Here is a 27,770-nt window from a genome sequence, read left to right as displayed (position 1 = left end):
TATAACTTAGGTAATACGCCACTTAGAAACCTTCACAATGAACTGTACAATCCTATTATGCGTTGCACAATCAGTTTCTGTGTATAGATCCACCAAAACAATACGGATATGCAAAGGTTTTTCTTTATAGGTGTAAATTAGAGTGAATTAAAAACAAAAATAAAAAAAGTCTTGAAGGCGTGAGGACTTCTTCCTCGTACCGATATGCAATTCAGAACATAATCACATTCATGTGCTGCTGGGGGATTCTGTCAGGGTCTCCCATTTTATTCTGTAAGACAGTTTATTTGAATTTTGTACTGGCCAGAGTAACCTGTGGGTGGTAGTTTTCCATCTTCTCCTGTAATTCTCTTCCTGTAGAGACAAAACCCTGATCATTACCCAGTAGTCCCCATTACATCAGACCACATAGAACACTTGGTGCAAAGTAGAAAACAAAATGGAAGACTATGATGAAGAGACATTTTGCATACGGCAACATTCTCCTCACTGGCCTCCTACACTCCCCTCCAGGCTGTTCTGAACTCTGCAGCCAGACTTCTTCCTCTCCTGCTGCTCCACTTCTGCCAAGCCCCTTCTAGAAAGTCAGCACTGGCTCCCATTCCCCTACAGAACTGCTTACAAGACCCTCTCTAACAACACTGCTTTCTCCATATCCAACCTCATTTCCCTACTTGCTCCCATGCGTGGATCTAAGATTTTGCCCACACTACCCCCTTCACGGCTACAAGCACCCTTGCTTTTATTAGTCTCTCCCCTACCTTGCAAAGCTTCAAACAGGCACTGAAAACCCACCTGTTTATTCAAACGTACCCTTTTACATTACCTAGTACTGAGGTTGCTCCCCCTGCCTTGGCCATTCCTGCCCTACTCATCTCCTTACCTGCACCTTATGCCGCCTGTCTATCTCCCCCTAGTTTGTAAGCTCCTAGGAGCAGGGCCTTCTTCCCTCCCACATAAATTACATCTCTCTCCTACTCAGCGACCACCAATACCTGCATCTCTGGTAGTATGCAGACACCTCTTCTGCTTCCCTACATCTCCACTGGATTGTGTACTGAGAATTGTGTTTCTAATTATTACCTAGGCTCTGTTGTTGTGTCCCATGTACGGTGCTGCCAACCACTTGTGGCACCTTATAAAAAACCTGTAATAATATTAGACCTAAGTTCCACTCACCTCACACAATGTTACTTTCCAGAAGCGGCTGTTGAAAGAGGAAACGCTGGAAGTTGAACTCTCTTAGGTCCAGCGTCTTGAAACATCCATAGTGAAGCAGTTCGGACACTGCGCGCCCTACGGCAGGCGAGTGCTGCAGGCCATGTCCGCTGAACCCACATGCAAAGTACATGTTTTGCACCGTAGGGTGAGCTCCAATGACGCCATTCTGGTCATACGTGTTGTAGTCATAATACCCAGCCCAGGCTGATTTTACCTAGACAAGCATAGAGATCTCCATATTATTGGTCCTATGTACAATCAACGGTACTTGTTTCCTAGCAGGGCACCCACTAAGCTATTTGCTTAGTGGGCTATTCTGCATGGTGAAATCGCATCACACGGCTTTTTGTTCATTGCGATGCAATCGCCGTAGTTCATACGGTAAAACACCTAAAACAGCAGCACTCTCCAAGTCACCCCGAAGCATGGCGAGCGCAGTGGAACGCGTCCTCAGACCTTTTCATACCCCCACTATCCACGTCAGCGTGGAGTTGATTTTATATAGTGTGGCGAGCGTACGCAGATTACTTTACATGTATTCTGCGTCCCCTCGCTGCGCTCGCCACACTATATAAAATCAACTCCACGTCAGCGTGGATAGTGGGGGTATGAAAAGGTCGGAGGACGCGTTCCGCTGCATTCGCTACGCTTCGGGGTGTCGTGGAGAGTGGTGGTGTTTTAGCATATGAACTACTGAGATCGCATATCTCCCGCCACAAAAAAGGGCCATGCGATGCGATTTCACTCAGGGTGAAGTGAATAAATTAACTACTGAGCGTACGTAGGAAATCTGGGCGCCCTGCTAGGAAACAAGTACCCAATCAACTATCAGAAAGGATTAAATGAACACATACACCTGCCAGATAAGCGCGGCTGGACATTTACTAAGGGTTTACTCCGCCCTATTCTCCGATAAATATTAAATAGAATAAATTTTTATCTAGATCAGTTTAGTCGTTTTTGGGGTATCCTAGAACAGATAGAAATGTGTGCATTTATTACACCTGCCTGTATTTGTGTGACTTCTAAATGCAATTCTGAATCAGGAATATTACATATAATTGGGGTCCCCAATTCTTGCTGATTTTATTTACAAGGTTTACAGAACAGTTCATGTAACAGATTACACTTACTTTTAAGGATTCAAAAATTGGGACCCTGTGTGCCAGCAGCGGCCACACCTTCTTCTGGAAATAATCGTGGTCCACGTCCAGGTTACTGGGATCCGGCTCTTCCTCCTGCGAGTAGGCAGCGACAAATGGGGTTAGGAACATAAGGGGCAGGACATTCTCAGTATACCCTCTTCAGTCCGTCTATATGTCCAAAAGGTTTAAAGCAATACAGCAAAAGTAACATTTTGTAGGTAATCTGTAACCGCTCAGTTACACCAATGTGACCTGCAGTAGAGGAGATGTAGGGTGAAATTTAATAGGATGAGAGATTCAGAAAGTGAGATTTGGTAAGAAATCTCCAGGTTTTTTTAAAGCAGCAATCATTTACACTGCAAAATCAAACTGCTTTTGAAGTGTAAATGATTGCCGCTTAAAAAAATAATAATGGAGATTTCTCACTTTCTGAATCTCTCATCCAATTAAATTTCACCCATAGTGTACGAGGTAAATCCCAGCTGCCGGAGCAGCAACTCCAGTTATTTGCAGCAAGTTGTTCTTTTTTTGTACATAAGAACATTTGGAGCATTAAGGCAGATTGTTATCCGCCTGGCAGGGTTCCAGTGAGGTTTTCACATGCTGCTGATAGCTGCCGAAGAGATCCTGCAATGCAGACCTTATAACAGGTGAGCTGAAAGAATGAAAAGATTACATTTATTTTATATTTTGGTCTTTGTGCCGAGGGAGGGTAATTGTATTACACTCACTTTATTCCACTAAGAGACAAAGAAACTACTTCATTACCCACCATGCAGAGGGATGTTATAGAGGAGATCTGCCCAGTTTTGGGAACAGGTTACAATGAACAAGTCTTAATCCAGACCATTAATGAACTGTGTAGGGCAGAAGGTGTTGCAGAAAACTCCCATATACATGACAGATTCTGTGTATCTCACTGTCCGTTGCAACTCGGCAATTTACCAAGCTCAGAAAAGTAAAACTCTGCAGATGGATTTAGCCTTTAACTCCTCTGCCTAGTGTGCTACCCAATCTGGTGTAAGTTAGCGACGTATCATGGCACTGGCCAGCTGGATCTACGGTACAATACAGGAGAGAACCTTTTAAAAAAGGGACAGTTGCTTTACCCAAAGTTACAGCACAAAGAATGAAAGTAGGGCTTCTGGGGAGAACACAAGTCTTGCAGTCGCTGAAGCTGGCGTTCTGGATTACCACCTTCCAAGCAAGAATCCGCATATTTGACGGGCATCTAACCACTAACGCTGCACATTCTGGTGGAACCCAGAAAGCAGGTTATAGAGACCTGCCCACCCTCTAAGGGGCTTCTCGTATCAGCATGCACATATGCGTTATGAGTCTGGCTCATAACCTCAAGCAGAATCTCCAGGCAGGAGGAAACCAGGGTCAACAATGAAACGGCTTAGATCAAGCACTAGAAATGGTTTCTCGTCAGAAGGCGCTGAGATGATTCTGTGCCACTCTAGCTTTCACTATGTTGCACAAGCACCATATGAAGAAACACAGATTTAGAATAAAACAGCTTTCAGTAAGGATCCAGTCAGGTTAGGAAAGCAGAACATAAGATACGAATGCACTAAGAATTGGCTTCCATGCGAAGCTCCACCCCCCAGCCCCAGTCCCCATGGTGACACCATCAGTATGCAAATTAACTGGTTGCGAATCTCTGCCATGTCACAGACATAATCGCCATGTGCGGCTGAAGCTTTGCTCCCCATCATGATCAGTGTATGTAGGTGGTTGTTGCTCTCCTAACAGGAGCTACAAGGAGAAAAATATTCCTCTGGTCTAAAAAAAAGTTGTGCAGCAAAAGTGTGGCATTTATACCCAGGCAAGCGAGGGCACGGTAAATCCTCATTATACGGGTTCATCACAATCCTCCGAGCGATTGAGATGGATGCAGGAGAGGAAGAAATCCGGTCGGGTGGAGATTGTGGAAGGGCAAGTTTCTAGTCTTCACTTGCAGGTATTGTGACTCCATGGACATGAGCAATGAGAACCTGGGAATAGAGTTTGGTATAGGGATAGTCCCTGGAGGGACCCGTCCTCATTATGAAGGTACCCTGCGTTCTGGAGGTGGTGCGTCATCAGTCTATACAGATGTGACCGGATTTGCAGTTCCTTCTCAGAGATGCCAGTTCTGACACCAAAGCTTCAGTGGGTAGCGTTCAATGGGTGAGTTAGATGGATACCAGCCACAACTAGGGAACTTTTGTGAGTATCTTAATTTAATGATACGTGAGAAACTTAATTCAAAGCAAATCCATCAACCCTCCTTATAGGTTATCCCACCTTGTTATTTAACGATGTTTAAAGCTTCTACTTCACCTATTCAATAACATAAGGGATACTGGAATTCCCAATACACACCTCTGGCGGAGAGAGGCCTCCGATATAGTTGCCTCCAAACCCCTCTCTTCTGAAGTACGCACCGGAGCTGTCGATCAGTAGAGGACAGTCCATGCTGGGGCCATTGGAACAGTGGAACGTGTAGATGTATCTGAAAGAGATATCTTTACCACCTTTAGAACAAGGTTTTAATTTCAGAATAAACGTGCATTCCCATGTATGTAAACTATGCCCGCTATACTAAACTATATACACTAAACTATATACTAAACTACACCCGAGTCCCACTTGAACCACCTACTTTTGAGATCTCCTCTCTTTGAGCTTTAGAGGCAGCATGTTGGTGGTGCAGAAACAAGATGACATCAAGTCCCTCCCCCATGCAATTGAAACGCTGCGGGTCTTCAGGGAGGAGGCAGAGCTCAAATTATGCAATTCCTGTCATTTTAGCCCTACCCACTCTCAGGCATTTGCCTAGGCACAAAGGGGCAAGCAGAGGCTGCAGGGAGCATGCAGGACACTCGGCTACCTTCCCATGGGGCCTGGAGGGCCTCCCAATTTTCGGGAGCCTCTGGCAATTCCGGGAGGGTAGGCAAGTATGACATGGGCATGAACATAAACCGGTAAATTCCGTTAGCCATGGCACATACTGTAGATGTGTTTTAGCTTAGAGATATTCAATTATGTGTCGTGGTAAACCCACACATGTAGAAGGCCATAGTTGCCAGATTAATAGTCCAGACCCATCCAAATGCAGCTCACAGTAAAGGCCCCCATACATTAGGCCGACTTGTCCTTAGGACAAGTCGGACCCAATTCTCCTGTGAGCCGCCCGGCAGCTCCCCAGGAGGCTCAAATACAATTTGGCACTTGATGAGCCAGTTTTTACATGTGATAAATCGCTTGCGATTTATCACATGTAAAACAAATGGGGAGCTGCAGGGCGGTGAGGAGCAGTGGGGGCGGGCGGCGGCAGTAGTGGGGGCGGGCGGCGGCGAGTGATGCTGACCTGGCCGGGCAGCTGTGATCACAAATAGCAGCGCTGCCGCTGCGGGATGGGACGGGACGCACAGTGGCGGCTATTAGATTTTCAAAATTCCTGTCAAATGACCGGCCGTTCTGTGATTGGCTGAGAGAGCTCTCAGCCAATCACAGAACGGCCGGTCATTTGACAGGGATTTTGAAAATCTAATAGCCGCCACTGTGCGTCCCGTCCCGCAGCGCTGCTATTTGTGATCACAGCTGCCCAGCCAGGTCAGTGTGTCTGCCCGCCGTGCTCCCCCGCCCCCCGGTGTCTGCATGCATATGCCTGACAGGTGGGCAGGCATATGCATAGCATACAGGGAGGTCGGATGATCTTATGTGCTGACCGTCCGACCTCCCTGATCCGGTCCGATGCGCACGGGACCGCGCATCGGATCGGATCATACATCACACACCTGCGATTTTGGGGCGATTTCATCCGGTTATCGGCCCAAAGTGCCGAAATCGGATGAAATCGTCCCAAAATCGTATAGTGTATGGGGGCCTTAAGATCTGAATTAACTGTACCACCCTGGATAGTCACTGTTGCCCTGCTGCCATTCTCCACTCAGATCATCTGTAACGCTCTCAGGAAAAGCCCCAAATTCTACAAGTTCTACTTAAATTATTAGTGAAAGCAACACCTCTTTCTGGGCTCTACTGGAAGTGTAACTTCTTCTACAGTTTCAGGGCTCCCAGTGCCAATCCCGGCAAGCTCCGCCACCTTAGAGGACCAGGCTCCGGCAGCGTTAATGACGGCCATACACTCCACCGTCTGGCTTTCCAAGCTATTCTGCATTCTTACCTGGAATGAGAAAGCAAATTACCAACAAGGGATTAAAACAACCATGTTGGCTCTGGTGGTCCTGTTTCTGTACCCTTAGAGATTTCACATAAGCTGTATAACAAACATAAGGGACAATCTTATCTGGGTTCTGGCATTTCCCCCTGAGCTGGGATATACACCAAACACCCCCCCCCCCCCCCCCCCCCCCCCCCCAATTCTGCCATGATGGCCTGTTGTAACACCAAGGAGCATTCACAAGGATTAGTGAATAAGGAACAGGACATATCTATTATCTATACCTGCTGTGTCATCCCTGGCTGTCTGCTCCTTCCCTTTAGAACTGGGGTAGCCAACCCTAGTCCTCGAGAGCTACCAACAGTGCATGTTTTGCAGGTCTCCTCACAGAATCACAAGTGAGCTAATTAGCTCCATCTGTGTATCTTTTAAAGTGTGTCAGTGATTAATGATTGCAGCTGTGCAGCAGCTAGGTTGTCTGGGAAATGTGCACTGTTGGTAGCTTTCGAGGGCTAGGGTTGGCCACCACTGCTTTAGAATGTAAGCTCTATCCAGCAGGGCCCTCTCTCCTCATGTGCTTTTCTAAGAATACGGTATATCTCTGCCACTTTTATAATTGCGCTGGTTTCCGGCACTGAACCTTTCTGTTTTTTTAGCATGTACTTGTCCTAAGTTGCATTTGTACTGTAAATCACTACAGTATTTTCCTATTTTTGTATTGGCAGGCGCTGCGGAACCCTTGTGGCGCCATATAAACGATAAGAACGGTATAATTTATGGAAATATATCTTTGAGACTTACATTGACCTCCTGGATCGTTTTGAGGTTCACAATTTCACCGTCGCTGGTCATCATTTTATTTATGAGGCTCTTGAACCCTGAAATGTATAAATTTGACAGCAGATAAGAACCATTTGCCCCATTTTTAACCATATTGTTACCACAAACCCTATTAGAGCCTTATTTCTGTGTAAGGAGATCTTTGTGCCTGTCCCAAGCATGTTTACATTATTCTACTGACTTCAGGAGCCCATACACGGTCCGTTGTGTATGGCTCAGTTCTGTACTATGCGATGCACGCTCGCGCGCATCACATAGTACGGTACAAAAAGTATGTGCTGCACATACTTTTTGTACTAGGTACACATCGGATCGCAGTGCATGCACACTGCATGCACTAGGGATGCGATCCGATGTGTGCTAATTAAGTCCCAAACAGATCCGTTAAACGGACCGTGTATGGGCTGCATTAGCCTCTACCACCTTTTATCGGAGGCTATTACACTTGTCCACTACCCCTTCTGTGAGATAATTGTTCCTCAGTATCCCCCCCCAAAACTCCCTCCAGTGTCAGTACATGTCCTTGGGTTCCAATACTTCTGTTGAAGAATGTTTCCCTCCTGGACCTTGTTAAAACCCTTGATAGATTTGAAAGTCTCTATCACTGGGGTAGCCAACCCTAGCCCTCGAGAGCTACCAACAGTGCATGTTTTGCAGGTCTCCTCACAGAATCACAAGTGAGCTAATTAGCTCCATCTGTGTATCTTTTAAAATGTGTCAGTGATTAATGAGTGCAGCAGCTAGGTTGTCTGGAAAATGTGAGCTGTTGGTAGCTCTTGTGGGCTAGTGTTGGCTACCACTGCTCTATCACATCCCCCTTCCCCACCGGTTATTATTTATTTATTTAGAGTTTCTAATATAGTGCAGCATGGTTTATTAGACCTACATTGTCTAGGTCTACAGTCAAAAGGTCGACATGGAAAAAAGGTGAGCTTTTCATGGTGTCTGGATCTCAAAACAGGATCTATTGGCAATCCGACTGTCACATGTCTTGGAGCCAAAACATGTGACAGTCGATAGACAATAAGATCCTGTTTTGAGTTCTGGGTAAATCTGATCCTGTACATCTCTAGCCTATGTGGACATGGATTCAGTATAATAGCGTGTACGCAGGCTGCAATTTCAGATTTGCACCATCGATGGGCAGCATGAGCATTACCATGCTGCCCGACATTTATTTGGTATGTCACCCATGTAGAAAAAGAGGGCCTCATTGTGTTGGGCAGCATGATTGCTGTCCATCAATGGCGATTTACTGAACAGGCTGTACTATAACTCAGAGGGACAGTCATAGTGAGCAGTGACCCAGACAGGACAGCGCTGGAATGCGGTAGGTAAGTATTATTGGTGTTAAAGGGGTGCTTAATAAATTATACTTTTCTGGGTGTCCGGTGTCATTATTTGCACATTCTTTTTACAGGTGAACTAAGAGACCAAGCAGGCACATTAATGTGGGTATTGCAGTTTTCCTGTCAAAAGCACTGCCTGGGGACACCGGGGACAGCCCCGGGCTTCAACCCTGGACGGGTAAAGCCTGAAGGAGGACCCCTTTATTGGGGGATTCCCCACTCCCCCAGGTACCACGTCCGGGACTGACCAGCCACGGTGTCATGTGACAGCTGGGGGACCTTATGTAAAAAGTGTCCCCCAGCTGTGGCGTGACACTGCTGGCTATTGGAGCTCTTTGCTGGTTCATAAATATGGGTGACCCCCAGTTTTTTTGTCCCATATATTTTTGGAACCAGGACCGGTTATGCTCGGGAGGGGGGGACCCCACGCAATTATGAAAAAATATTTTACACATTTTTATGGTTAAGGTGCCCATACACGATGCGATTTTGGGGTGATTTCACCCAATTTCAGCACTTTGGGCTGAAATCGCATGTATGTGACATCTAATCCGATGAGCAGTCCCGTGCGCAACTGACCAGATCAGGAGGTCGGAAGGGCTGCACATAAGATCATATCAGACCTTGCATCTGGGCGGTGGTTGCTGGTGCTGCAGTGGGGAGGGCACTGAGCACTAGCAGGTGTTCAGCAGGATGGGCAGTGGTGGTTATTAGATGACTAGCTGGCCTCTGATTGGCTGAGAGCACTCTCAGCCAATCAGCGGCGCTCAGAAGGGAGGTCTCTGATTGTCTAAGAGTGCCCTCTCTCAACCAATGAGGCCGGCCAGTCATTTGGCAGGTTATTTTTAAATTCTAATACCCACCACTGCCCATCCTGCTGAACACCTGCTAGCGCTCAGCACCCACCCCACTGCAGCTCCCCAGTTTTACATGTGATAAAAAGATTTATCACATGTAAAAAATGACACATCTAGTGCCAAATTGTATGCGAGCGTCCCAGGGAGCAGCCGGGCGGCTCACAGGAGAATTGTCCTTAGGAAAAGTCAGCCTAATGTATGGGGGCCTTTAGGACCATGCGCAGATCTCACTGTTCTGTGCATGGTTTAGTCAAAATTGCCAGTCTGAACTTGGTCTATTTGTTTTGTGATTTTTTGGTAACGGTTACCAAAAATTGCACCCTACTACATTTTCGAATTGTATACTTTAAAATGGGAGAACATCTGGATGCGAATTGAAGCATGTGAATATTTTTACAGGTCAAAAAGTGCGATTTTGTCCACAAAATGTTCAAATTATGCCGCAACTCACAATTACATGTGCAAATTACACAAATCATGCGAATTTGCCCGTTCTGTGTCCAAAATTTACAAAAGTCAGAAAGTCTCAGCCTATTACATGTCATTAAGATTTTTTTTTTTGCTCAAATGCAAGTACAACAACCAAGTTTATCCAACTTGTTTTTTAACAGTCATGTCTGATCAGGAATACTGGGCTGGGTTAAATAACATATACAGAGAGAACGAGTGCTTCTGTAGAACCACTAGCAAGGACTCCAGCAACAAATAATTAAGAAATCTGGCATATCAACAAAAGGTGGATTATGCCAAGGCTCGAAATAGCAATGCCAACATTGAGACGGTAAAGAAGAAAAATGTTTTTTCAAAGAGCACAAGTAGTACAAAGAGATGCAGCATTAAGGAGCTGGGGCAGACGACATCCAGAAACCAAAGATCTGGTACTACGACCTGCTTCTCTTTATTCTATAAATATTCTATGATGGAGCCATTGCCAGTAGAACACATGGGTGAGGCTTAAGGTCCATTACTGGTAAGTATTTTTTCCAGCAACGCAATGAAAATGTTGTCCCTCTAGGGCGGGCTACTTCGGCCAAGTTAGATGTGGACCCCTTGCCCAGCAGTTCCACCAACCTGAGGGAGAGTTCTACTGTGGAACTTGCATCCCCTCAGCCTCCTCCAAGCACCCAGAGGAGGTTGGCTCCAAGAAGGCAAGCGACGGCACCAACAGAGGTCAAGCAACTTTTAAGTGTTGTGGAGGAGCCTCTTAAGAAACTGAGGCAGCCGGATGAATTTGAAGCCTTCTTAAGCTGGGCACACATATATACAATCGTCGGGCCGTTCTTCCGTTCTGGGACGAACATCCAGATTGTATAGGTGTGTACACGGTCCTGACTCCCTCTGTACGAGCGATAAACGTCCAAAAACGGTCTTGTCTGTCTATACTCGGTCGGTCGAAAGTTCAGTGCTGTTTAATATTCATCCGACAGGACGGGCCCATATCGGAACAAAAGTGCAGTGTGTAGGCATGTTTGATCGATATGCTGGCCATTCTTAGGGCTATACTGCCAAAGCTGGAACGCCCATGTGGGCGTTCTGTAGCTGCATGATCTCTCCTACAGCACAAGAAGTGTTCACCTCTCCCCATGTATATTTAAATAAATAATCATAATATACATGCACCCCATCTTTATAGCAGGTCGCCGTATCTGTCCCTAGTCACCCTGCCGGCTGCTACAAAGACGGGGGAAAGAGTCTACAGTCAGCCGGCAGGGTGACTATGGACAGATACGGCAAACTGCTATAAAGACGGGATACGCGACTACAGTCAGTTTGCCGTATCTGTCCATAGTCACCCTGCCGGCTGACGCGTACCAGTCTTTATAGTGGTTTTCAAATACAGGGTCAAAGATTTGTGATCTGAGAGCAGCACATGGCTCCTTGTAGGCACGTTGTTTGTGGCACTGAACAAGTGCATGGGCAGGACATTCGAGCGCCATTAACCAATCACACAGTTTTTTCCACACGCGTGCAACAGGTTTTCTATGCTTGTGACACAAAATAATCTTCATTCGGGAGAAATACGTGGATGTAAACAGCAGAATACACACTCTTTCCTTTGGTGAGTACTCAACCACAGTTTATTGTCGTTATGACAAATGCTTTATTGATGTATGTTGTGTGTATCATGAAAGTAATGTCCATTATGTTTTATTTTTGAACAGACATTTCGAAAATGGCTGAGAAGAATGTTGAATTTATGAAGGAGTTCATTGAGGCCTACAGAGACCAGAATTGTCTCTGGAACAGCAAATCCAGGGATTATTTGAATAGGCAGAAGAGAACTGTAGCGCTGGAGGAGCTGGTTAAGGTCAGCCTCCCTTACTACCCCACGGCTAACATCGAATGGGTGCAGGCAAGGATTGCCAACATGAAGACAGTGTTCAAAAAAGACCTGAAGATAGAGGCATCCAGGAAATCAGGGGCTGGTACAGACCAAGTTTATGTGCCCAGGCTCTGGTACTATGATCTACTGGCATTCACAGTGGACCAAGAGCTGCCGGTGGACTCCATCGGTAATATGCCAGCGCTGGCTGAATAATTATGAAGACCAGACGGTATCTCAAAATTAGTACAAATTTAATTATGCATATAAAAACATGAAATAACAAAAATTATAATAAAAACAATGAATAATTGTTAAAAGAGAGAGCACAAGATGCTGAACTGATATATGCGGAGCTCCACTAATGTGGAATGAGAATACAGAGTTAATAATATTACCATCTGTGGTTGGCTGGTGTGGATGACAGCAGCAATATGAGTGATGTTGCAGTCCCTGTTGATATAGTTCCCTGTGAAGGGATGAGGGTATTCCTCCCTATTTGGCGTCTTCTCCTTTTGTAAATGGATATTTAAATATCCATTTACAAAAGGAGAAGACGCCAAATAGGGAGGAATACCCTCATCCCTTCACAGGGAACTATATCAACAGGGACTGCAACATCACTCATATTGCTGCTGTCATCCACACCAGCCAACCACAGATGGTAATATTATTAACTCTGTATTCTCATTCCACATTAGTGGAGCTCCGCATATATCAGTTCAGCATCTTGTGCTCTCTCTTTTAACAATTATTCATTGTTTTTATTATAATTTTTGTTATTTCATGTTTTTATATGCATAGTTAAATTTGTACTAATTTTGAGATACCGTCTGGTCTTCATAATTATTCAGCCAGCGCTGGCACATTCCCCTTTTTTTCCTATATTGTTTTTGGGTCCGACAACCCAGTGCCAGCAGCTGTTGATAGCACACCACTCACCCCCCATACATTCTCCATCGGTAATATGACTGCGGCCCAGGCTGCCCCATGCGCCACACCTCGCACCCCTGAAGTTCCTGAGGAAACCCTCGCTGGCACAGTAAGTACACAGATTACACACATTTGAATTATTTATTGAAAATTAAGATAAAAAGTACACAAAGTACAGTACAAAAGTAGCATGTCATAGCAATTTAGCAGATCATGTCATCCTGACAATCCTTGCGCCTACACCATTAAAGTACTGCAAGTACTGTTCTCTGGTCAATTTTGCACACATAGTAGTATTTAGATTGGTCTCCAAGCATGTTAATCCTACTGGCTCCTCAACTGTTTCACTGTCATCCATGCCGGAAAGATTGGGGTGTGCAGACTGTGTTTTTCTGCGTAGATAACTACTAGGCCATAACTACCTTGTCTATTTCATCTAGCCGCAGATTTATGGCACTATGAAAAATCCTAAACTTATTGCTTAGTATCCCAATTGTATTTTCAACCACTCGCCTAGCTCGTGACAGGCGGTAATTGAAAATTCTGCGTTCTCTATTAAGTGACCTTTGTGGGTAGGGTTTTACAACATTGGTGTGCAAGGCAAACGCCTTGTCAGCCACAAAAACAAAGTTTAAACCATTCACATTCTGTGTCCGCTCTGGTAAATGAAGTTCATGGTTTTTAAGTTTGTCATGGAACATGGTTTTTTCCAAAGCCCCACCATCAGACACCCTGCCATTTTTGCCAATGTCCACAAAGATGAATTCATATTTGGCATTGGCAATAGCCATTAAAACAATGCTAAAGAAGCCCTTATAATTGTAGAAAAAAAGAGCCACTATTAGCTGGGGGCATGATGCGGATATGCTTCCATCGATGGCACCACCACAATTGGTGAAATTCCAAAGATCCTTGAAATCTTGGGCAATAGCTTGCCACTGCTCAGTAGTCGTAGGGAACTGAAATATAGAAGTAAAGAGGTTTTAAAAAACAAAGCAGTGATTTTGTTGTTACATGTATATGTTTTACAGCCTTCTCCATTTGTGGATAAGGAGTGCTCACCGACACTGGATGTGGCGTCACAGCTGCCTTCACCCCTCCTCTATGCCTACACCCACACCCAGCAAGCCACGCAGCAGCCTGAAGGAGAGGCCTTAAAAGGCCAAGGCAGACACCAGATACATTTGAGGTCATGACTCGCCAGATTCTGGAGTCTGCCAATAGACTGATGGCATTAGATGAGGATGAGCAGGATCACGTGGAGAGCGCAATTGCCAAAAAACTCAGAAAACTTGATCCTGCAACAAGGGCAGAGGCTGAGCGGATCATCAGCGATACCTTGTACCGGGCCAGTGTCGGGACCCTTACCCGACAAACCTGGCTCACAGATTACCCCCCTATGTCACGGGTTGAATTCCAACCCATCAGCCCTGCCCCAGTCCCAGACCACCACCAAATGTTTCACCCTGGTCATTATCCCCACTATCCCCAGTTTGATATGCGCACACATCCGACTTTTGCACAACCACGGCAGCAACTGGCAGGAGGTTCAGCCAGTGGTCCCTTCCAGGGTTTGGGGGAAACCTCACCCCCCTCCCAAACTGCGATGGATCAGGAACAGTATCCTCAGGATACCATGACATACCATCACATGTAAAAAAATGTGTTTAGTTTTCAATATTTATATTCTAAATGTTTACAAGTTTGTTAAGTTTATAATAAAACATTTTACTTTTAAAATATTATTTGGTGTTTGTGTCTAAATTTTAGCCAGCCAGCAGGGTGACTATGGTCAAATATGGGTGGTAAGCGTCTACCTTTTAGTCAGCCGGCAGGGTGGTGCTGTACCTCAGATCCGCAACGGTCCTCCCAGTAGCCAGGAAACGTAGCGTTGCCACCAGCCTCTGCTCAGCTGAAATAGGCCTCCTGAAATAGGTGTCTTCTTTTTGGATTAAAGGGGTGTCAGAAGCTCCATGAAGGTAGGGTCATCCATACAAATATATTTCCTGAAGTCATTGGGGTTGTTCAGCCGTATCTCCTGTACCAATGGCATATGGGAGAAGGTGTCTCGCCGCAGAAGCCAGTCTCTGGTCCAGCAGCTGTGATTCTTGCGATTTTTTTAATAGACTGCAATGTGGCCATAGCAGCAAGAATGCAAGCACAAACCTTTATTTTCCTCAAGCTCATGATGAAAGTGGTAGAAAACGAACGGAACGAATGTACGTGTTCTCTGCACAGCCAGCACTGATGTAAAAAAGGAAATCACTTTTGTTAAGGTTCTGTGCTCAAGCCTCTTTGTTTTGCTATGCCCTTAACCCAGCCCATTATGAGCCCAAATCGAGAGTGTGTACGGTGGTACAATCTTTTTTTTGCGACTGTTTGGACGGGAGTACATCGGAAGTCGCAAGTAAAATTGTACAGGTGTGTAAGCGCATATCAGCTGGTGTTTCTGGACGGTCGGAACGGTCGCAAGAAAACAGGGATTGTATAGATGTGTACCCAGCTTTAGCTAGACAAAACCATGTGCACTGCAGGTGCGGTAGATGTTAGATTTGTGTGGGGTTTTACTTCAAAGTGAGATCTATATTGCAGTGTAAAACTAAAGCAGTCAGTATTTTCCCTGCACAGAAACAAAATAACTCACCCTAATCTAATTCTTTCTGCACATTTTACATCTGCCCCTCTGCAGTGCACATGGTTTTGTCCATTTACGAAGGAATTTGGCAGGAGTGAACCAAAATAAGGCCCATAGTGTAATGTCGCATGTCAGCAGTAATATACTGACGGAGCAAAATTACTTTACAACATACACAATGCGCAATCCCCCAACAATGGCAACGAGAACCGTATTCACCCCAACACCGCCACCCCCTTATATTCATCTGTCATTCCTCTGCTTCCCTGTGTTTTTCCGGCAGGTACCAGCCAACCCCAACCCTTCACCCAAACCACCAGCTCGTCGAGTGGCGGTTTTCAGCTATACTGAGTTCAGAAGCCACTCCTGATTGGGACCCCACTTTTCAAAAGTTGTGAATATTTTTTTAAATTAGCGGTTAAAAAAAATAAAAAATATTTAAAAGAGATATATATATATATTTATATCTCTCTCATTACTCTCATTATATATATATATATATATATATATATATATATATATATATATATATATATATATATATATATATATATATATATATATATATATATATATATACTGCGTCATACCATTTATCCTGTATGGTGCACACATCTTCAGTGTACAGCTGCGGTTAGCACACAAATCTAATATAACTCTATGCCCACGTGGATGGAAGTACGAACAGTCGGTTTTTACAAAAAAAAAAAATCTTGAAACTCATGTTGACTTTTTTCATGTCAACCTTTTGACCATGTAGACCAGGGGTGGCCAACCAATCACCGGCGAAGAGCCGAAAAATCTGTTCTTGTAAGACAAAGAGCTGATACGCCAGTTCATCTATCTGGTCAGCACGCCATATCTTTCAGACTCACGCGATGTTCACCGAGAACGGGATGACGCGTACATGTGAGACAATTGCGCATCCCTGCACGGAAGATATGGCATTCTGGTCAGATAGATCAAACTGGCTAAACCTGCAAAATATATATATATATATATATATATATATATATATATATATATATATACACACACACATACACAATCCAAAATAAAGATGTCACTCCGGGTCTTTTTTGTAAAGTGCAAAAAGTTTTACTGGAGTGTAAGCCGTTTCGGGACTAGCCCGTCTTCAGGACATGCACAGTACAAAAAAGACCCGGAGTGACATCTTTATTTTGGATTGTGTATTTGGTGGTTTATTTTTCCCCCGCTGATGCGCACCTGGGCCAAGTGTATTGGATACAACACAGGGAGTGACAGACTTTGTGCTACAATATATATATATGTATGTATGTATGTATGTATGTATGTATGTATGTATGTATGTATGTATGTATGTATATCATCTGCACGTGCAACATGGTGGAGTGCGGAGTTATGGTGTGTACACATGGTAGATTCTTGCGATCTGCATCCGATGACGATCCGATGTTGACTATATCGTCAACATCGGAAAGGAAATCGGACCATGTGTACACAGCATTAGACACCGTAAGGTGTCCTCACACTTGTTGTATAAATTGATTGCTGTCATCAAGTCTTGACAAAGGCTCAGACTAGAGCCGAAACGTTGACCAGTGACATTGCAGCGTAAATAAATAAAAGCACTTTTTGAACCTTTATCTTTAGTCTGGCGAGTGACCTCTATATATATATATATATATATATATATATATATATATATATATATATATATATATATATATATATATATATATATATATATATATATATAAAAACTTTTCATAAGATGCGTAAAAAGGCAGCAAGTTTATTGCAACGTTTCGATGGTACTAAGCCATCGTCATTTAGCCTGATGACGATGGCTTAGTACCATCGAAACGTTGCAATAAACTTGCTGCTATTTACGCATCTTAAGAAAAGTTTTTTGGAGTGCCGCATACCACGCTGGGGATATCTATCTACACTACAGTGCGGGCACCCACCCATTTCCCCATATAGGAGGCTGTGCTGAGCTACCCGGTGGATATATGTGTGTGTGTGTGTGTGTGTGTGTGTGTGTGTGTACACCTTTTTCTTTTTAATGCATTGAAAGAGCCCTGCTTACCACAGGCACAGCCAGGAGGGCTCAGAATGGCAGGCATTCCCTGTGTTTTTCCACTGCAGCACGTAGTATAGGAGCGGAGACATAGGTGTCCAGATTGAAGGCACTAGGAGGATGCTGGCATCAGCATCTTCCAGCACCATTTACAGGGTAATGAAAGACATCTTCCTAGCGCGACAGCGCATGCGCCAGCCGCCGGGTCACTCTTTGTGCTCCCACTGCCATGTCCCGGTGGTGCTGGGGCGATTTGAACGCCGAGCCGCACATTGTGAGGGGAAGAGCCGCGGGTTGGCCATGGCTGATGTAGACCAATATTTGTCTACCTTTTGACTTGTTTCCTAGCACGGCGCCCATGCAATATAGCGGCATGTGATGCGATTTTTAATTGTACAAGCACCCTAATGGCTGCTTACAATGTTAAATGCACCCTCATTGTCAACGCCAACCCGAAGCGTGGCGAGCGCAGATACCCCCACTATCCACGTCAGCGTGGAGTTGATTTTAGATTGGGCGGCGAGGGGACAAGAATTACTTTACATGTATTCCGCGTCCGCTCGCCACGCTTCGGGCTCGTTTTCCGCGTCCGCTTGCCACGCTTCAGGCTCGGTGGTTTGCCAAACTATCTAAAATCAACTCCACGCCGACGTGGATAGTGGGGGTATGAAAAAGTCAGAGGACGCATACCGCTGCGCTCGCCACGCGTCGGGTTGGCATTGATAGTGGGGGTGGCATTGACAATGGTGGTGCATTTCACATTGTGAGCACCCATCAGGGTGCTTGTACAATTAAAAATCGCATCGCATGCCATTTGCTGGCATGCAATATTTCATTGTACAAGCACTCCTGTTAATTTAACGGGAAGATCGCATCGCACACCACTAAATACGGTATGCGATGGGCGCCATGATAGGAAACAAGTACCGACTGTTGCACTAAACACTGTAGCTCTAATGACTGGATAACTTTCCCACCCAACACCTTGGCTGCATGGCAAAGCCCTCTTCTAAGAGCTTTGATGAGAGTCAGTCTCTGCAGAGTAGTACCTGATGCTTCCTGCCTGCCCGCTTGGGCATCATTGTCCCAGTGTAATCTGGGTAGGCTCAGCCAGGTGTCCATGTAAAAGGCCATTACTTCACCAGACCACTATGGTGGGAGGACGAAGCAACAATATGGCCCTGCTCTGCAATCTGTGCAAATGGGGCGCTCCATTGTGGAGGCCTGATGACATCTGGGGTCCTCCCTGGGGAGGAGGATGGAAGTTCCAAGTCCGTCCAGTCATGTGATGGAGAAGGGTGGTAAATGAATACACTTATTACAAATCATCCCTGAACATCATAGAGCAGCGGAGCACAGCAAGAAACAGCTGAAACTGTACATTTTTTACAGGAAATTCAGAAAGAAAATAAACCTTTGATCCCTCACCCCTATAACAACAAAATCTGTATAGGAGGAGACATTCCTGCATTAACCCATTACTTCCACAAACCTGGGTCACCCACAGAAGACGGACTGCTGCGACATGACTTGCTATAGAGAACAGCCAGACTACTGTGCTCAGACTGGGATAACGCATTGTCAGATTATACAAGGACACCACAAAATGACCGGCGCTGTCCGAGCGAGAATACACAGACGGCAAACGTCACCTCGATGCATTTCATTAAGAAATCAAAAAAAGCATCAGTCAGCCTGACCATACTGTTCCAAGGCAGAGTTCCTGTTAATAATCTGGGTCTATATTTGGTCATTACTGCAAGAATACTGGTCATTTTCACAATGGGTTCCTAAATGTCCTGCCATCAAGTAGGACACAGTTGTATCTACTTTCACCGTATAAGTATTGCAGCAGTATCAGAGAGCCTGGAAGATACTCACCTACCACCTCTCCATGGCAGTGCAACACTCCCATAGACATAGCCTTATTCCGGAAAGCACAAAGTAGACTCCAGGGGTCAAACCAGCCTTCATTCTCTAGGCCTGATAGAAGCAAAGTTTAGGTTAATGGTGTTCTGGATAGAGGCTATAGAGGAGGTGCTGCGATCACCTGCCCATCTCCCATACAGCACATTACAATAAACTTCATAAAGTATCTCCAATCTAGTCTGTAACAGCTACTAGTTGCTGTAGGGCAGCTTGTACAGGATCATCACTCTCGGAGAAGTGTCCGACCAATCTCCCAAGTTACTAGTGGAATGTATCCGACTTATATACAGGTTCCACTGTGCGGAAAAAGTTCTCATTCTCCATGTGACACTGCCATGGAGACATTTTTTGTGGATAGGTCATAAAACACAGTAACACTCCATATGTGGCATCTATTTACTAGTACCCCTATAAAACAATGGGGATACCCTCCGAGGCAGATATGAGATCAGATATGTAGCCCTATAAACAAGTGGCTCAGGGTGGACTTTGCACATCACGCCTCACCGTAACTGCCCAGCACCACGTCCTGGGTGTTAATCCAAGGAAACTTCATTTTCAGTTGCTCTGCGGTCAGGAGTGATACAACGGCTCCTTGCTCCCTGGGGGAAGAGATAACAGGAAACATCACAACAGTCCAAATCCACCACTTTGTATTTCCTAGTACAGACACCTACGTGAGATGCAAGTAGCCATTACTGAACAGAGCCCTCTGTCTTCTCCCAGTTCCATGCTATCTAGCAGAGGCATTTTACTGGTCTGTGGCTTCTATTGTAATAAGAAGCAGAAAACGTGGCCTGGCGGAACCACACGGGAGCGCTGAGAACATCCCGAGCCCCTGGGTAGTTGTTAATGGGATGCAGGCTGCTTCCTGGCAGTCAGAGTGCTGGCATTCAATACACCGGCATCGCCATCCCGACAGCTGTCAGAACACTGGCGCCGGAACTTTGATAACGATGTTGATTCTGGAATATCGACATCCGTCATCCCGATTGGTAAGTATGCAAGGGATATCTAGCTTGTGGTCGGGAAAGGGGGGTTAGACTGAGGCACTAGCTGGGAGTTAGGCTGCAGGTGGGGGTGGAAGAGGTTAGGCTGCTGGAAGGGGAGGGTAGGCTGTGGGGTTAGGGAGTGGGGTACGGAGGTTAGGTTGAGGCACTAGCTGAGAGTTAGGCTGCAGGTGGGGGGAGAGGAGGATAGGGTTAGGCAGCTTGGGGGGGGGGGGGGGGGGGGAGAGGCTAGGGTTAGGCAGCTTGGAGGGGAGGTAGGGTTAGGCACTAGCTTGGAGATTAGGGTCAGGCTGCTGCATCAGAGAGTTCAGTTGCTGGGTTGGGTCTATGACTGCCGAGACATTGTATGTATTCCGTGGAATAACTATGTGAGAGTGTTGGGAGGAATATCTGTATAGGAGACACACAGACATCTCCTCCCTACACATTACCAATAAGAGAAGCAATTCTACATTTCCTTCTATGTATTTACCTGTACAGCAAATCTATGCCCTGTATAACACATCAGACAATCATATTCGGTGTGTCCTGACAAAGGCAGGTTAATAATGCTCAGCTATTCTGATAGGCTAAGAAGGTAACAGAGGATAATCCCCAACATTTCATATTGAAGCATAGAAACACAATAACCTGATCACAGCTCTTCTACAGTGGCAATGAGTCACACAGGCCAAACCACTGGGGCTTATCATCACTGTTATATATAACATATGTCGATGCTGCTGGATAGATGTACTAACAGGATAATATCATTATAATCCAGATGATTGGTCGATACTCAATAAATCAATGGCATATTGTGACATGCACAAAGTCAATATATACAAAAGGTCAACATGAGTTTTCATTGTTCGAACTCCTTCATACTTTACCTTTCACATGGACCCGACTGGAAACGGCGAAGTACGCCGAGCGCAGCGAGGGTGTGCGCTACACTAATTGCGGGTCCACGTGCTTAGATGTCAACACCGACACCAAAGAAAGAGTGAAAAACTCTTGACGCTGTCGATCCTATGATCCATACCCATTATAATCAGCTGGATAAATACAAAGACCCCATCCTATATGTAATAAGGTTTCGCACCAAAAAATGGAGGACAGGGGAATCATTGACTAAACACAGTACCAGAGTACTACTGAGATTCCACCAAGTCTTAACATATAGGCAATTGGCTTGCATAGAAATAGAGATATTGTTTTATACCATCATTAATCAACACAAGTCACGTGACAAAAGGTGCCAAGCTCGCCCCCCACCACCACAGCCATGTGATGTCTGTACCCTCTTCCCAACAGCAGCATTCTACCACTGGGACTACAGCGAGGAACCTACCACCACCATCCATGTGATCTATGCACCCTTCCCCCAGCCATGTGATAGGAAACCTTTTCCCAACATTCTACCACTACGGTTTAACTGGGAACTCCATACAATACAGTCATGTGATCTGTACCCTCTTCCCAACAGAAGCATTATACTGCTACATGGAACTATAACTGGGAACCTCCCAACATCATCCATGTGATCTGTGCATAGAAACCCAGCCATGTAATATGAACCCTCTTCCCAACAGGAGCAATCTACCGCTACGTGGGACTATAACTGGGAACCTCCCACAACCAGCCACGCAATCTGTACCCTCTTCCCAACCGGAGCAATCTACCGTTACGTGGGACTATAACCGGGAACCCCCTACAGTACAGTCATGTGATCTGTACCCTCTTCCCATTCTACCACTACGTGGGACTATAACAGGGAACCGCCCAGCACCACCCTTGCTGTAACCCTAGATGAGAAGCAGCAACCAGTAACACATCCCCACCTCTGGACTCTGTGATTCTCCAGCAAGGTCTCCGCTCCTTTCTCACTAGCCAGGAACAGGTATCCGGAGGGATTGAACTGGATGTCTATGGGCTCCTCATTAGTAACACCCAGATATTCCTGTAAGAATGGGAGACACTGATCTAGTCGTACAAGGAATCATGTAGTTTTCAAAAGGGGAACCAAATCTGGTATATCCAGTATCGACAGCTGCCAGCCCTCCCCATTCAATCATCAAGCACTAGGAGTAAATTACACAGATGAGGCGTCTTATTCTGGAAGCTCTGGAATCCCCAGACATTTAGCAGATGTGGGGAGAAATGGATCACAGATTGGATAGATAAAGTGGATAATGAATGACTGGCACTTTATCTCTCTCCACTTTATATAGGGAACAGTACACCACTAGATACACCTCCATATGTAAGTTTATTTTTGTATCACACTAAGAGGCATCTTAGTAACAACCTTTACATCATGGGTCCTCAAACTGCGGCCCTCCAGATGTTGTGAAACTACAAATACCAGCATGCCTTGCCACAGTTTTGCTATAAGGGAGTGTTAAAACTGTGACATGGCATGCTGGGATTTGTAGTTTCACAACATCTGGAGGGCCGCAGTTTGAGGACCCATGCTTTACATCAAAGGTTGTCAACATTCAGCTCTCCAGCTGCGGTGGAACTACACATTTCAGCATGCTCTCAAGTGGTTTTCATATTATGGCATGCTGAAATGGTAGCAGGGCATGCTTGGATATGTAGTCCCATGCCAGCTAGAGGCCTGTGTTTTCTACATGAATATAACTCATAAGTCAGGATCTTACATTTATATTGCGCAGGAAGTGCGCTCCGAAGAGCGACATCTGGATGTTTTCTGGCCGAGAGAACTGCTGCCGAATGCCGCCTGCCGAGAGAACGGTGGAGGCATGAGAGTACTAAGGAGCGAGAACGAGAGACAGGTTATTACTTATTAATGGCTGCAAAGACTCTCACCATACAGCGCCGTCTGCCACCGCAGCAGGGAAACAAACCAATAGTATAGGACATAAAGACACACCTCACAGGTGACTGGGCCATTGTGCTGGGACCCTGCAAAGATGTGCTCCCCAAATAAAGCATTACATACACCCCAATGGCAAGGCACAAAGATCTGAGTCAGAGAAAGCTCACAGGGCCTGATTCTGAGCCAGACACAATTGCACCAGAATTTGTGTCCATCGCGACAGACTGACATACTAAATTAAATCTATTTATGCCCGAACCAGTCGCTACAACTGCGTCTTAACAGATTAAGCATGGAAGACTTGATACGTCCCAGTGGCACTCACCCATCAATGCGCCATGCCTCTAAATACCTGCCACACAGAAGAGCAAGCTTGACGTAAGTGTCTGACTGGATAGGATCAGGCACAGGCATGTCTGCACGCACCACATTTTCAGGTGAACACATATTCACAATATAGTCAGAATCGAGAGATGGGTGCGTTTCTGTACAATGGTTTGAGCAGATGTTGTTCTATTGTGAGCGCAGTGGAAAACCCTGTAGTGGAAGTGATTGGCAGCTCATTGGAGATGGTGAGAACGCTGGGATTTCTCTCCATGACACCCAGACAGAGTAAAGCCCCATACACACTAAATGACAGGGGCAACAGCCAACATAGCTAACAATATCATCGGCAGGTTGCGATACTGTGCATACACACTATGCCAATATCGATGAGTGATGTCACTGGGACCTGCCGAACATTAAGTTATTTAGCTATATAGCCAAATTCACCTGCACGTTCAGTAGACATCAATCATCATTAACGCTGCGAGGGAGATCTAGATGATATTGTGAAAGATATCGCTGAGAAGCCCCTTCCTAAGCGGTATCTTTCACATTATCCTCGATTGTGTATGGGCCTTAAGTAACTACCCAGTTTCTGATGCAGGAATACTGGACATTGGATCACGGGTTTGCATTTTGGCTGGATCAGCTGGCACTTAACATGAAACTGTAGTTTTAAAATCTAAGCTGCTCCCCCCTACTCCGTAATGCCAATTACAGCGAGATTTCACTTTATCAGGGCAATTGGATTAACAGTAAATAGTGATAAATCAAATGACACATAAATTAGTTATGGAAAGAAGTTAAAATGAAGCCAAGACAGTGATACAGAACATACCCCATTCGGGGGTTTGGCGAAAACTTCTGCCATCACTATCACCCACCGTGGGGTCTCTTTCCACCACCACGATGTTGTATGCTCTCTTCTGATGATACATCCTCTTCAGCCAGTAAGCGATAGACCACCCGATCACCCCGCCCCCGACGATGACAATATCAGCGTGTTCCGGAGGTAGATGGTCGGTGGACCTTAATGGACTCCAGTCACTGCCAGGCATGAGGATCTTCACTTTCTTATGAATCTTATCAAATTCTTTGCCGATGACTGGGGAAGAAAACAATAATGAGGTATCTGGGAAAATCCTAAAGAATATATTAATGTATATTTGACATTACAAACCGTCCAACAAGGATATGTCAAAAAGCTGAAACCACATTACTGGAAAATCATTGGCTCCATCCTTGAGTATGAATCACCCAATTCGCATTAAGCATTTCCGGGTAGTAAATCAGTGAAGTGTGGTCAGTCAAGTAAGCCTGCTGCAGGGGCAAGCGAGAGAGCAGGATGGACATCTAAAAGACTCCAACTATGCCATGTACAATTAGAGGTGTCAAGCCCTGGAGAGAGGTAAAGTGGAGTTGTTGCCAATGGCAACTTCTGTCAATTCAAGAACTGTGCTTAATGACAGTTGAAGTAAGTAACTTCTCCAATTTGCCACTGTCCGAGGCTTAATACAACACATCTCTCACTATGTACAAAGTACGGCCATTTGGCTACAATGTCCATAAAGAAGGTCATTAAGCCAGGTACAAGTCAATAGAAAGTGTTTGTACCTCTATATACAAAGAGATATTAGCCATCCGGTTACTCCGCTAGCGATGATCTTTGATTGGTCGGGAAATTAAACAATGCCAGATTGGCTGATTTTTGGTTGGGGTTGAGGAATCGAGATTTTTAAACGTGTTTAATAGTCCCGATTCACCAACCCAGTCGCAAAGGAATCGGGAGATAGCTGATGTCTACTTCATGTTTTCTTTGCCAGTGAAGGGACACAGGTATTACACACTGGGAGCAGCTGCTCTTGTAGTTTGAACACTATTTTCTATTGATAATATATATAAGTCTAGTGTCCATGTGTCTCTGAAACACTGCCATCTGTTGACTGCAAGTGAAACGACATGTACTAGCTTTTAAAGCATTAGCTTCAAGCGGACTTACTAGTTTAATAATATAAAAGATGTATAACAGGTTTAATAATTAACATCTTGTTCTTAAGTGAACCCAGACCTATTTTTTTTACAATTCTTAATCTAATCTTGCCAGTCATGTGACCTGGATGCCGCAATGCACAGTGTTCATCTTAAAATTATAGAAAATTATGTGCTCATAAGTTTACATACCCTTGCAGAATTTGTGATTTTCTGGCCATTTGTCAGAGAATATGGATGGTGACAACTGAACATAGGGGGAGACATATGGGTCGGGGGATATACACGGGGGGGGGGGGGGGTGCATATGAGTCGGGGATATACATTCAATGCGGCCGTTTAACCCCCGCGCCGGCTGCCCACCCTATTCAACGCGCCAGGGAAATCCTCAGTCAGAGAGGATTCCCCCAAACAGCGAGGCTCGTGGCTAATGTAGGTAGCCCAATGCATTTAGCCGTGACCCTCGCCGTTTCCGCCTCGCTCCAAAAACCTAGCTGAATACTGACACTGCGAGCTATGACAGCAAGCAGGCAGCACTGTGCTTGCAGAAATCATTTAATACACCCCATAGGGGGAGACATACGAGAGTGTGTGTGTGTGTGTGTGTGTATACATAGGGGGAGACATATGAGTGGGGGGGATATACATAGGGGGAGACATGAGTGAGGGGGATATCTACATGAGTGTGGGGGGGTATACATAGGGGGAGACATGAGTGAGGGTGATCTCTACATATGAGTGTGTGGGGGGATATACAATCATACCTCCCGACATGACCCTCTCCTGGAGGGACACAACGCTCTGCTTCTGGACTTTCCTCTTAATGTATGATTGCCCTCACCTATGGTGACACACCTCATCTTTGCAGCCACATGCCACGCCAGTTACTTTAGCCGCTTTCAGACTAGCATCATCGCTCGCTTGCCACAACTTTACTAAAGGTAATAGACGGTGGCGTGGACCCAGGGTGGTGGTGCAGAAAGATTCCTACGTAAGTTCCGTAGCATAAGCGGTGGCCGCAAAGCTGAGGGGAGGGGCATATAGGTGGAGGGGGAGACATATGAGTGAGGGGGATATACACATGGGGAGACATAGGTGGAGAGGAAGACATACATAGGGGGATACATAAGTGAGGGGGATATACACAGGGGAAGACATATAGGTGGACAGGGAAATATACATAGGGGGCAACATACAGGTGGAGAAGGAGATAAACATAGGGGGAGACGTATAAGTGAGTGGGATATGCACAGGGAGATACATATAGGTGGAGCTGGAGATATACATAGGGGAGATATAATAGTTAATGGGATATACACAGGGGGAGACATATAGGTGGAGAGGGAGATCTACATAGGGGGAGACATATGAGTGAATGGCATATACACAGGGTAAGACATATAGGTGGAGAGGGAGATATACATGGACAGGAGAGGTCAGGTCTCACCGTCAGAGAACCCACCGCCTTCAGACGCCATCCTCCGCTTGCTCCATGTTGGGGCAGCCCGGGACAACAGCCGGACTCTCCCGCACACCCGCAGCACAGACATAGCAGCCACTACACTGACAGGAGGAGACTGTCTCTCTGTCTGTCATGACCGCACATTGTCCCCTGGCGGAGGCCACCTGCGCTGCCAGGAGGCGTAAGACAGACATCGACTCTGGGCGGGAGGGTGTAGTAAGATGGCGACTGGACTGGGGTAGTAAGATGGCGGCGGGGTGGGAGCAGTAAGATGGCCCCCGGATGTCCCCGGCGGGCAGCAGCAGCGGTAGGCGGAAGTGACGTGTCCCCGGGGAGTGTGTGACGTGTCCCCGGCTGTGCGGTGTCGCTGTGACGGGCGGACAAGATGTTGGATTTCTTCACGATCTTCAGTAAAGGCGGCATCGTGCTGTGGTGCTTCCAGGGGGTGCAGGGCTCCTTCTCCGGCCCGGTTAATGCGCTCATCCGCTCCGTCATCCTGCAGGTGACCGCCCGGGGGCGCTGTGCTTGGGTGACAGCTGCTACTTTGGACCCCCTCTGTATTGGGGGGAGGTCCTGGGCTCTCTGTGTGTCTGGGTAGCGGGATGGTGTGTGTGGGGTGAGATGTGGGATGATGTGGTGTGGGATGGTGTGTGTGGGGGGTGAGATGTGGTGTGGGATGGTGTGTGT

The 27,770-nt window shown here is 45.8% G+C and overlaps 2 protein-coding genes across 7 annotated transcripts in view; one reads left to right on the top strand and one right to left on the bottom strand.

Annotated features, from left to right (window-relative positions):
- Window positions 1-107: 107 nt before the first annotated feature.
- Window positions 108-27,770, bottom strand: FOXRED1 (FAD dependent oxidoreductase domain containing 1). 6 transcript variants are annotated; one of them, XM_083162812.1, is made up of 12 exons: window positions 27,069-27,770; window positions 24,471-24,737; window positions 23,127-23,206; window positions 22,305-22,423; window positions 19,979-20,073; window positions 19,424-19,525; window positions 7,342-7,418; window positions 6,383-6,543; window positions 4,737-4,866; window positions 2,355-2,459; window positions 1,180-1,435; window positions 108-354 (listed from the first exon to the last, which is right to left on the bottom strand). In XM_083162812.1, the coding sequence occupies exons 1-11, from the start codon at window positions 27,169-27,171 to the stop codon at window positions 1,181-1,183; spliced, it is 1,494 nt and encodes a 497-aa protein (XP_083018938.1). In that variant the 5' UTR covers window positions 27,172-27,770; the 3' UTR covers window positions 108-354; window position 1,180. The 6 variants fall into 6 exon arrangements, with proteins under 6 accessions (XP_083018938.1, XP_083018937.1, XP_083018939.1 ...); XM_083162811.1 differs by lacking the exon at window positions 27,069-27,770 and adding an exon at window positions 25,814-25,943; XM_083162813.1 differs by lacking the exon at window positions 27,069-27,770 and adding an exon at window positions 25,814-25,943 and having other exon boundaries at window positions 23,127-23,237; window positions 24,517-24,737.
- Window positions 27,375-27,770, top strand: part of SRPRA (SRP receptor subunit alpha) — a 30,791-nt gene continuing 30,395 nt past the window's right edge. Inside the window, exon 1 of the mRNA XM_083162798.1 lies at window positions 27,375-27,585. Coding sequence (XP_083018924.1) covers window positions 27,469-27,585 — 117 coding nt within the window. The 5' untranslated portion in view covers window positions 27,375-27,468. The remainder of the gene's footprint in view (window positions 27,586-27,770) is intronic.

Source organism: Crinia signifera, chromosome 19 (genome assembly GCF_055691185.1).
Source record: "Crinia signifera chromosome 19, ASM5569118v1, whole genome shotgun sequence".
NCBI classification, from domain to species: domain Eukaryota; kingdom Metazoa; phylum Chordata; class Amphibia; order Anura; family Myobatrachidae; genus Crinia; species Crinia signifera.
This window is presented reverse-complemented; position numbering and strand designations above follow the sequence as displayed.

Coding starts and splice junctions, on each gene's coding strand:
- FOXRED1 (XM_083162811.1), bottom strand. CDS start 25,928: ATGCACCCCCCCCCCCCCCCGTGTATATCCCCCGACCCATATGTCTCC. Junction 6,544..7,341: donor AAACGATCCAGGAGGTCAAT/GTAAGTCTCAAA, acceptor TTCTCATTCCAG/GTAAGAATGCAGAATAGCTT. Junction 2,460..4,736: donor GAGGCCTCTCTCCGCCAGAG/GTGTGTATTGGG, acceptor GCCTACTCGCAG/GAGGAAGAGCCGGATCCCAG.